The following is an 11,201-nucleotide window of genomic DNA, read 5'->3' as shown; positions in this document are numbered from 1 at the left end:
TTCTCTTCAAACTTTCTCCCAGTTCAGCTCCGCCCTAGATTCTCCTTTCCCTCCTCCCTCTCCCTTTGTCCAGACTCCATCTCAGCAGCTGCGTCTGTGTGTCTTCCTCTTTCTCACATCTCTCCCAGTCACTCGCTTGCTTGCCTCCTTTTTGCATCTTTTTTCCCCTTCTCAAGTCTCTGCTTTTGCCCCTCCCTCTTCAGTTTTAGAAATGTGAAGGGGAAAAGGGAAACAGAGCCCAACACAACCAAAACTTATTCCATGGCAGAAAGTAGCAGAAACAAAAGTCAGAGAGTAAGATCTGATTAAGACATTCGTAAGCACATTGAGAGAAAAACAAGTAGGCAGAAGCATTGTACACGGAGAAAACATACTGTGGGTTCTTAAGTCCCTGCTGTGGACAGTGGCGGGGCATGATTGGAGCGATGACTGGAAATTGGATGCACAGAACCATCAAATGACACACACATAATGTCCAGTGAATTAACCATTTATTTACAGAATTTTTTAAAATGTAAAACACTGAAGGAGGTGGGGAACAAGGATAAGAGGGAGGGGATAAATAGTGATTTTTTTTTTCAATTTGTGTTTTTCTTTAAGAAACTGAGACTGGAAAAAGCCAACAGACCCAGAAATTTGGACAACTTGCTCCCTAACCTCCTTCCTACAATCGAAGTGTTTCTTCAACCCATTTTTTTCCCATTCCCTCCCTCCTCCCCAGTCCCTTGGCTCTACCTTGACAACTCTACCACCCAAAGAATTAGTCCTCCCAGCCCCAGGCTGGAGAGGACCTAGAGAATACCCCCACACCCCCAAATAAATACCCCCCATCAATCCCCTATCAAATGGAAAAATAAATATTGTTTAACTCCCACCCTCCTGTCCAATTGGATTTGGGACTACAACCACTTACCCCATACTCTTTTAGCTCTGCCCTTATTCAGTTATTCTGCCCTTTAGCTCCTCCCCAGACATGGCTTTTGGGGAGGAGTGGGGGGAAAGGGTTATTAACCTTTCAGTTGCTGGAGTACATGCTTTCTTTTTCCTTGCTCCTATTATTGAGACCCAAGCAGGACCAGAGTTAGGGTTAAGAGAAAGAGAAAAGGGTGGGTAGGAAGATTCCCAGAAGTCACTTGGCTCCTGGCACCATTGTGGTTGTAGCGACTACTGCTGCCACCACCACCTTTACCCATAGGGGTGTCCCTTCTTGGGGGCCGGGCTGGTGGGGCCACAGCTGCTGCTCCTGCTGTCCAGTCATCTGCATAGTGCTGCCCTTCCCCAGAACCACTAGCATCCTCATCTGAGGGAAAGAATCAGAATGTCAAAGATGGAAAAATCCTTGTGGGCCAAACTGGACTATAAGCTGTCCCCCAAATCCAATGTGCCATTTTTAGGCTTTGTGAATTCACATAAGCCAGCCTCAATTCCTGAAATATACTCCCTTTCTTTATATCTGTCTTTAAAATCCTTATCTACCTGTAAGGCATGGCTCAGGTACTATATGAACTCCATAAAAATCTTCCTTCATTTCCCCAGTTTTTAATGTTTTCTCTACTAAAATCTTTCTAGAGCATTTTATGAGCTAAGCTCTCTTTTACCACCCCCCACCACCACTCCCTACCTTGTATTTACTTATCTGTATACATTTTGTATCCCCTAGTTGACTGTAAGTTCCTTGAGGGCAGAGACTGCTTCATTTTTGTCTTTGTGTCTCCAGTGCCTAGCATAATGCCCTGCACATGTAAACTATAGTAAATAGTATACTTTAGTATAGTAAACTCTTAATAAATATTTATTGAATTTAATATGTCCAGTCCCCCATTACAAAAATCCCCTTATTTTATAGAGGAAGCTCAAAGAGAGGAAGGGAATTTGCCCAATGTCAAAGAAGTTGTATGTGGCAGTCAGGATTCCCCCTTGCCTCCAAGACTAGTGCTGGACTACACTGACCTCCATGTAACTGTGAGGAGGATAGGGAAAGGGAACCCAGAAATGGAGACAGGGAAACAATGGCAAAGGGCTATGAAAGGGAAATGCCAGGGGAGGGGAGTGATCAAGAAAAGGGTAGGAAGCAGTTAGAGAAAAGATCTTTGGGGAGTTTGTTCTCTTTGGCCTTTAGGAAGGTAGAGTTAGTTAACAATTAAAAGTTAGGAGATTTGGTTAAGATCAATAGTGGGAGCTCTGGAACCTGAAGGGGTCAGGGAAAGGCCAAAGTCCCTGAACGATTAGGGTCAGCGTCAAGTCAGGGGGTCAAAAGTAAAGGTCAGATGGGGGGATTGATCCTTACCTGCATCTTGAAGGTCCAGGTCATGCCCAAGAGCTGCTGCCCTCATTCGAGCTGTGGCTGCCCGAAGCTGCAGTCTCTGCCGTCTGGTGGAGAGGCTGGGACCTGAGATGTCCACTTCCAACTCTGGGTTTTTGAGCTGTTCTGCCAAGGAGTTTCCTACTACAGGTGGCAGGTACCTGGGGCCAAAAGCAATCAGAAAGTGTAGTTTTCTTTCCCCCTTTCTCTCTGCCCTACTAATCACTATTTTCTAATCACTAAAGAACTCTGCCCCATCCCCACCATCACATATAACCCTCTTCTCACTTGAATCTTTCTGGCTCTTTGCTTATGCATCACTCCCACCCTTGGAGAGGGCCTTACCGTCCCCATCCAGCCCCCGTCCAGCAGGGCATTGCCTCTTCTGTAACATCCATTGACATCCGTGGATCTCCACACAGTGTCAGGGGCAGCCCTGCCCAGAAACCCCGGACCCGGCTCAGCCGCTCCCGGAGCTCCCACACCTAAGGGTAGGAGAAAGAGAGCTATGGAAAGTGCAGGTCAGATAAACCTCTATTTTCCACAATTGATCAAGTCACCCTCATCTGCCTATCCTCTGTTAGAGATTCCCTCACCAGCCGGGGCAAATTGGTTCCTGCTGCTGTGGTGGGCCACTCCTCCTCAAGAGGAAATGTCCACAGTTGACCAACCTCATCCTGGGGTGAAGGAGCTCTCCGAGAACGGGCAGGGGCTGGATGAGGACCCCCACATCCCTGAAACACCTGAGGGTACAGTAAAGAGTTTAGAAGACAATTAATTGGTCCCTGCTGCTTTGTTCTTCTCCAGTAATAAAGGCATCCCAATACCTGGGCTGAGATCCCCATACTGTTTTCCTGCAGAAACATCAAACCCTCAGAGATCTTCACTCCAATGGACTCCGATGCTAACTCAAAGGAGAAGGGACCTTGGAGCCTCTCTGCCAGAAGCAAGAGTGTGTCTGATAGGGTGAAGAGGAAACAGGACAGTATGATATCCCTTCATCCAAGATTTGTTCCACAAAGGCTCTTTTCCAGGTTTTAATGTAAAGATATTTGCCTTTTAGACTCTTCATAGTTAGCTTTTTCTCAGCATATCACCCCTCATTTAAGTCTCTTTTACCCAGGTAGTCTTACCTCCCAGTCCTCCCTTGGCCCCTCTCACCCAAGTAGCTCCCCCAGTCCGGCTCTAGCCCCCCGGTACTGAGACAGCCTCGAGCCACATTGAGGCAAAAGCCCCGGCAGGGCCGCAGAGAGGGCGACCCTCGGCACAGAGGACAACCAGTTAGACGCATCACAGCCCGGACACAGCCCTCAGACATCGACACCTGGGGACAAAGAACATCATCATTACCATCATCAACAACAAACACTTATTAAATGTTTACAATTTTAAGAGTACTGTGTCAGGCACTAAAAAAAAAAATAATGGAAGGGTAAGACTTCCTAGCTGTGAGATCTGAGGCAAGTCACTTAACTCCCATTGTTTATCCCTTACTGCTCCTCTGCCTTGGAAATGATACTTAATATCAATTCTAAGACAGAAGGTAAGAGTTTAAAAAAGAAAAAGAAAAACTAAGGCTTCTAAGATTTTTGTCTGCTAGGAAATTTCATAGGAAAGTCACCTATGACTTAGTAGATTATCTTAGGAAGTTACTTGAGATATACTTTTCCAGTGTAACTCTCTCATAATCACAGTTCCCATTAGTGGTAGAATTTTAAATTAGGTCTTCCTCATTCTAAGCCCTGCATGCTTTCCATTATGCCATAAACGACCTTCATTAACAATGATCTAGTTATATGATGAATATCAACAGGAGGGGTAGGAGTTCCTGAAGAATGAGAGATCACTGAAGGCCAAGACTGAGAAGACTCCATGGAGAAAGTGACCTCAAAGTGATGTTCAGATAAGTAGAAAGAAGGGAGAAGAAAAATATTTTTAAGTGGAATGGCAAAAACAAGGATGAAGAGGTAGGAATGACTTGGTATATGAACTTGGGAGATATCTCCTTTGATCTAGCTGGAAGAAAGGATTCAATGTACAAGATTAGTCTTGGGTTTAAATGCCAGACTAAGGTAAATTATTTTATACAAAGCTTGAGAACAAGTCAGAAGAGTTAGAGCCTGGAGTGTGCTGGAACCAGCTCAAACTGACTTGCAAAGAGCTGACTTAAATTTTCAGTATGAAGATATTTACATATTGATAATTGGCAAATGCTACAAATCAGGGTTTGACTTATGGTTTTGGAGATTGTCTAGACTTAAGGGTGATGGAAAAAAAATTTATATTTTTATAATTTTAATAACATATGTATGTGTGTGTATTGGGGGGAATGACATTTTTTAACCAGTCAACTGCTAAACATTTACCAGCATACTCCAAGTTAGAAATTACAAAATAGCCATAGTCTTACTGATTTGTTAATCAGTTCTATGAAAACATCATATTAGGTGAAACAATGTTAAACAGAGCAGATATTTCCATAGAAACAATAGTATAAATGGATTTTTTAAAACTAACATATGTCACAGTGAGCTTCACCACTCAAAGGAGCTCTGTTATAATACATTAGTGATATGACATTACTGTGAAATGTTAATCAAAGGTTATGAGATAAGGGACAATGCCCATATAACCTCCAAAGACCTGCAGTTGGGAAGAAGAGAGCCAAGGGGCAAAGAAGATCCTAGTTAGGGCATTAGTCAGAGATTGTGGTAATTAGGATGTCTCTTTCCTCTCCTCCTCTAAGGGCAGAGATTTACCTTAGGATAGAAAAAGAAGCTAGCCCTTTTAACCATAATCAAGGAGTAACAGTAAATAAAACAGGTCTCCTTAAATTAAAATCTCTGCTTTGGGGTCTCTCTCCACCTCCAGCCTTTTTCTCTGGGGCCTAACCGTTCCCTAATTCTCTTACCAACCTTAAGTGCTGAGCTGACCACATCTCTTCCAGTTGCCAGTCCCTGGATGAAGGCACGAGCAGCTACAAGAGCTCGAGTAACCTAGCCAAGGGAAAGGATATGGGAGAAGTAGAAACAATAGGGGAGTTGATGTCAGTTATTTTCTAGAGATGGGAAGGAATTTAGGAAATGCTCTATGAGTCCTGAAGATTGGGTTTCTATGGGGATCTATGGAGAATCAAGGATTTGGGGTGATAAGATTTTCAACAGATGGAGTTGAGAAAAGTCAAAAGGCAATATTGTCTGAGGGAATTAAGAATCTCTGGGGAATATTTTATCCAGCTAGTATGTAGGGATCAGAGTCTAGGGGAAATCAGGGGACACTAGGTCTCATATAGTAAGAGAAGCAGGAATTTGAAGAAGTACAGAAGTGTGAAAGTTTGAAGGATTAGAATGTGCCTGACCCTTACCTGCAGGCGGAGGCGTCGAGGTGAGTCCCCAAAGGGCTGTAGCTGGCCATCTGGGGATGTAGAGAGGCGGGCAAGACAAAGCAGGTAGTCAGGGGGAAAACTGTACTGTGGATGAAGCAGGGGAAATGCCCTTTCCAAGAGTTGAGCCCAGAATTCAGACAAGGCATCATCTAATCCTGCACTGGTTCCCCGGTAATGGCCACGTAGCTGTGAGAAGAGCCCACTGAACACTGGTACATGCTGGACAAACAGGCGGCCATAGGATCGAGAGAACAACTGGGAGAGGGAGCGTTCAGATGCAGAGAGCAACTCCTGGAAAAACTCTGTAATAAACATAAGGATGGTGGGAGGTGGGGTAGGGCATAGAAAGAGAATGTGACCAAAAGACAAGAAATAGGTAGACAAGAAGAAAGGATAGCAAGGAGACAGAGTGAAGAAGAAGAGAAAAGACAAATTGACAAATTAATTTGGAGTTGCAGTGGAGTCAAGGCTAGGGGGAAGAAGAACTGGTTACCTTGAAAGGGGAGTGGGTGTTAGTAAAGGATTCCTGAGTTCCTGAGCACAGAGGGGATATAATAAAGCTAGGATTTTGGACACCAGGGTCCTCACCATCAAATTTCCGATGTCGAGCAGCTAGAGTATGGACAAGAAAGGATCCGCTCTCTTCCACCAGACCCCGAAAAGTATCTTCTGTCTCCCGAGTGAGCCTCTGCTCTGTTTCACTGGAGCAGCAAGTGTATTCCTGAGGGCAGACCCGGAGATGCTCACCTGAGGAAGGGTGACATGTCAGGGAATATTATTAAGAAAATATCTTTTCTTTTTTCTCTCTTCTTCCTTCTTTGCCATCTGTCTCTCCCCACCCCTTGACTTTGTTCCCCCTTCTCAGTAAGTATCCAATATTTCCCAGTTTACTAGTCAATAGCCATTTATGGCTCCTGCTCAAAAGAACCCCAGAATGGACAATGACAACCCTCGACCCCTAGCTTTAACCCATTCTGGGCCCCTCAAAGGTCTCATAGGATGCAGATCTTATAAGGGAATTAAATTATGTGTAACAGAGGGGCATTGTTATGAGTCGGTGTCACAGGCATGGATTTATGAGAGAAGTACCTACGAAAGGAGTAAGAGATCTATTATATGATCGAGAGGGAAAGGGTGTGGAGGAAGGGAGGGTTCTGTTGTCATGGTCTTGGAGAAAGGGGAATCATGGAGAAAGGAGGGTTCCGTAGGGATAGGGGAGCAGGGTCTTGAAAGGGGGGTTCTGTTATCATGGGCTTAGACACAAGGGGGGGCTTCAAGGAAGTGGGGTACTATGGAATAACTAGAGAAAGAATTATTACGGGGTGGGGAGTGGTCTTTATTAAGGATGGGCTACTATGGGACAGGGAAGACTCCGTTCCCCAGTCTTCTTGTTCTCCCCTTACCAGAGATCAGTGTGGGAGGCAGTAAGCTCAGGCTGTAACCCCGGGCCCCCAGCACCTGCCGGGTCTCTGCGCAGCTCCGAGTGGCTTTGGCCTCGCCCCCTGGCCCGGGGCACAGGGGCAGCAGCAGGAGCAGAAGGGGCTGCAGAGGGGACATGATTGCGACCGCCTCGGGGAACGGGAGTGGGTCCGAAGGATGAGGGAAGAACCACCTGAGCGTGCGGAGCTAGCTTGGACTGTGGGACCCCTTCACTGGCCGGAGAAAGAACTGAGCCTAGAAAACACAATTGCCTAGCACTGCCGCGGGACCAGGCGGCTGCGGTGGAGACAATGGGAGCCGGGAGCCGGCCAGGAGGCAGGGCCAGAGGCAGACTCCACCCAATGAGAGTAGGAGACTGCTTCGGGGGCGGGGCTAGGGCGGGACTCAGCCAATGTGAGCTAGGAAGACTACCCACGGGGCGGGACATAGCAAAAGCAAATAGGTAGGTGAGGTTGAGGAGGTGTAACCCGCGGTTCGGCTCAACCAATGGAAAAAGACAATTCGGTTTGAAGGCGCTAACCAGACACTGGGCAGGGGCCAAGCCAATAGGAACCCCGAGCTGGAGATGGAGGGCGGTGTCTTTGAATAGGTTTAAACTAAATAGGGGGTTCGGAGTAGAGGGGGAGGGAAAAGACTAGCCCACGTGACAGCTTCTCGAGGGAGAGGCTGACACGTGAACTGAGAGACTGGCGGTTAGAGCGTGGCGGGCACGTGTCCTAGGCTTTCAGACCCTGAACCCCAGGACCCTGGCCACTCGGTCTGCGCGTGCGCAGAGATTCCCTCGCTGCTTCCCGCGCTTTCCTCGAGGACTGAGCCTGAGAAGTGGAGGCTTCAGGTACTGACGGGAGGGAGGAGTCGCCTCTTACAGGACGAGACTCACCCCTCCCTCTTCCTAGGTCGGGGATGCGCCCCCCTCGCGGAAGGGCGGCTTTCACCTCAGGATGTGATTTCTGAGAGCGCCTATTCCCGTTTCCCTTGCAAACAAGCTCAGGGAAAACACATTGCTGTGGTGTGAAAGTTTGTGTGGCAGGGAAGAGGCAGGAGAGAGGGAAGAAACAGCAGCGGAAACTGGGCCCGGAGACCCCTGAGACCTACGGCGGCGGCAGGCGCGTCGGGGGGGGGCAGCAGCAGCTGAAGAGTAGGAGGAGGAGGAAGAGGAGAAGGCTGCGGCCGAAGGGGGGGGCAGGTAACTCGGTGCCAAATAGGAGCGAGGTTGAGCCCGGGGGCTCCCAGTAGAGGTCCCCCGTGGGGCCCTCGGGAAAACTAGGAAACTTGGAGCCCGAAGTTCCAGCAGCGGCAGCTCTGGAAGGACCAGGGTGGGAGGCCCCAGGGCAGGATCCATTCACCTGAGAGTGAGAGAAGGTCGCTTTGACCTTGGGGTTCAGATCCCACCTCCGGCACTTTAAAAATTGTGGCACGTTGTCGGACCTCCGGGTACCTCCAGTAAATGAGAGTGGGGCTGTGGGTGGGAAATAATGTCGGGAAAGGCTTTTTAAAGTAAACTTTAAGCTATATAAAATGTTCGTTTGCTGTTTTTGTTCCCTGATGTGAAGGTTTGCTTTGACTTCCCCCTTGCGGTTTATTTTTCAGAGACCTCAAGGAGAAAAGAGTCATTTCCAGCTGCTTTGGAGATTGATCTCTCTTCCTCCCCACCCTACCCCCTTCCCATTTGGCCTTTATGAAGAGCATCCCCTGGCCTTGGAAGCAGTCGGTCCCTTGTCATCCCTTGTGTTAGAAGATTTGTCAGAATTGCATAAAGACAGTTGGATATGACCCAGATTTAGGACATCGAAGGGGACTATTCTCCCACTGTCTTTTCTTGGGGGGTGGGGGGAAGGGACCCTTACCTGGACTATTGCAGTCACCTTCCATTTGGACTTTCTGCCTCAAATTTCTCCTCAGATAAATCCATTCTTTATTCTAGCTGCCAAAATGATTTTTGTAAAGTATAGATCTGCCTGTATCACACTTAGTAGTTAATTAATTCCAGTAGTTTCTTTGTCAACAACCTTCAAGCTTACTTCTAAAGGCCATTAAAGCTCATCACAATCTGACCCCTTCCTACCTTTACAGTTTTATTAGATTTACAGGCATCAGTGATCCATTTAGATTGGCCTCATTGCTTTTCCTACTATAGGAAACTAGCTTCCATATTTGTCTTTGTACCAAATACTTTTTTCCTCACCTCTGCTTCTTAGTGTTCTTGGCTTCTTTCAAGACAGTTCAAGTCCTGTTGTCTTCTGCCTTCCTGGGGGAGACCTTTCCCAAAATCCCTGGGTTACTATTATCATCACCTTCCATCTGATGCTGTATACCTCTTCTATGTACATAATTATTTATATGATCTCCTCCAATTTAGATTTGAGCTCCTTGAGAGCAGGGGTTGTTTTTGTCTTTGTTTCCTCAGTGCTTAGCACAGTTCTTGGCACATACTAAGCACTTAAATGCTTTTTGACTGGCAAGGATTTGAGCTTTGAAATAGTGTCCCCTTTGCCTTCTTCAGACTCATCACTATGCCTGTGATGCGCTCTTCCTCTCTGTGCCATGGATTCTCTTCCAGTTCTGGATCATCTCCATGGCAGAATGGGAGGCCAGCTAGTCAGAGGTTTTCATCTGCTTCATCTACCTCTTCTGCCAGTGTTCCCTGGGGTGAAGAGAGGAATTCAATTTTGGTTTCAGATGTTGGGTGAGTAGGGCTGAGTAGCAGTTGTATAGCCCTGTGTCTGTATTCCGCCATTGCATGATTTCCATGAGAGAAGGAGACCAGATCTCACTTTAAACTCTCCAAGTGCTTTGCACATTTCAGATGCTTCATAAACTGTTATTAAATATTATTGAATGCCTTCCATTTCCCAATTCTCTGGTTGCATTAATAATACTATTATTGATATTGATTATATCCATGTATAAGAATGGAACAAAATCTTTCATGCTTCAGAACAACATCTTGACCAGAATTTAGATTGATAATTGATATAGGAAATGTTTTGTAGCATAGCAGTTGTTTGAGCTTCCATTATATTCAACAGATATATATTGGGCACCTACTACTTATAGAAAAATTATGCTGATCTTAGTGGGAGATTTTAAGATGATTGAGCTACTCCTTTTCTCAAGACTTCACAGGCCACTAGCATAAGAATAAGGCATGTACACAAACAGCTACAAGATAAGGCACAATGTGATAATAATTTTTTTCTAACAGATGATCTTTTGGGCACTAGTTATTGTATGATTAATGCTTATGTAGTATTGCATATTCTTGTACATTAGTCAGTCAAACACACTTTTATTAAGAGCTTCCTAGGTACTATGCTAATTGTTGGGGAAAGAGCTCACATTCAAATGGGGGAGGCAACATTAAAATAACTATGTACTTACAAGATAGGTACAGGATAAATTGAAGTATAATCTCAAAGGGAAAGTACTAGCATTAAGAAGAATGGGGAAAGCTTTTTCAAAAGGTAGGAGTTTAGACGAGACTTGAAGGGAGCTAGAATGAAGAGGGAGAGCATTCCAGGGGTAAGGGACAGTCAGTGAAAATGCAGATTTGAGAGACAGAGTGAGGAACAGTAAAGAAGCCATGGTCACTGAATTGTAGAATATACAGAACGGGGAGTAAAATATAAGAAGACTGCAAAGGTAAGAAAGAGTTAGGATAAATGTCTTATCTCCTAGCCAGCTAGACTTTACTCCCTGAGGACAAAATATTATCATATTCATCTTTGTATCTGCCCCAGTGCCTAGCAATATTCAGCATGGAGTAGGCACTTACTAAGTAGATGTACTGTACTGTAGGGTTACCAAGGAGAGGGAGAGATCACTTATGGCTGGAAGTACCAAAAAGAATGGATAGGATTTTTTATGGCTAGAAATCAGTGTGGTAAAATTCCAGCCAAGGGGTCTTTCTATGATGGAGATATTAGTTTTGGGGAGGTACCTTTCTAATTTAGTTTAAATTACCTATTAAAATTTTGTTACTTATAAGTTTATTGAAGGCATTCTTGAATCTACTGATGCTTCTTTATTGCTTTCACACCTAACCATGTTTAAGTTTGGGATGAATACCTACAT

At 45.6% G+C, this 11,201-nt stretch overlaps 1 protein-coding gene across 1 annotated transcript; it reads right to left on the bottom strand.

Moving 5' to 3' along the window:
- Window positions 1–1,055: 1,055 nt before the first annotated feature.
- Window positions 1,056–7,244, bottom strand: GPC2 (glypican 2). The gene is made up of 10 exons (XM_044676357.1): window positions 7,091–7,244; window positions 6,276–6,434; window positions 5,667–5,989; window positions 5,218–5,298; window positions 3,464–3,626; window positions 3,130–3,260; window positions 2,899–3,045; window positions 2,648–2,787; window positions 2,288–2,463; window positions 1,056–1,300 (listed from the first exon to the last, which is right to left on the bottom strand). The coding sequence occupies exons 1-10, from the start codon at window positions 7,242–7,244 to the stop codon at window positions 1,056–1,058; spliced, it is 1,719 nt and encodes a 572-aa protein (XP_044532292.1).
- Between the last annotated feature and the right edge of the window lie 3,957 nt (window positions 7,245–11,201).

This window comes from Gracilinanus agilis, chromosome 4 (genome assembly GCF_016433145.1).
Source record: "Gracilinanus agilis isolate LMUSP501 chromosome 4, AgileGrace, whole genome shotgun sequence".
NCBI lineage: Eukaryota > Metazoa > Chordata > Mammalia > Didelphimorphia > Didelphidae > Gracilinanus > Gracilinanus agilis.
Note: the sequence above shows the minus strand (reverse complement) of the source record. Positions and strands in the feature narration are given on the sequence as shown.

What these genes read in the sequence shown, in the direction of transcription:
- GPC2 (XM_044676357.1), bottom strand. Translation starts at nt 7,244, where the DNA reads ATGTCCCCTCTGCAGCCCCTTCTGCTCCTGCTGCTGCCCCTGTGCCCC. An exon ending in GAACCAATTTGCCCCGGCTG is followed by an intron (nt 2,788 to 2,898) that starts GTGAGGGAATCT and finishes TCCTACCCTTAG; the next exon opens with GTGTGGGAGCTCCGGGAGCG. An exon ending in ACGGGGGCTGGATGGGGACG is followed by an intron (nt 2,464 to 2,647) that starts GTAAGGCCCTCT and finishes TTTTGGCCCCAG; the next exon opens with GTACCTGCCACCTGTAGTAG.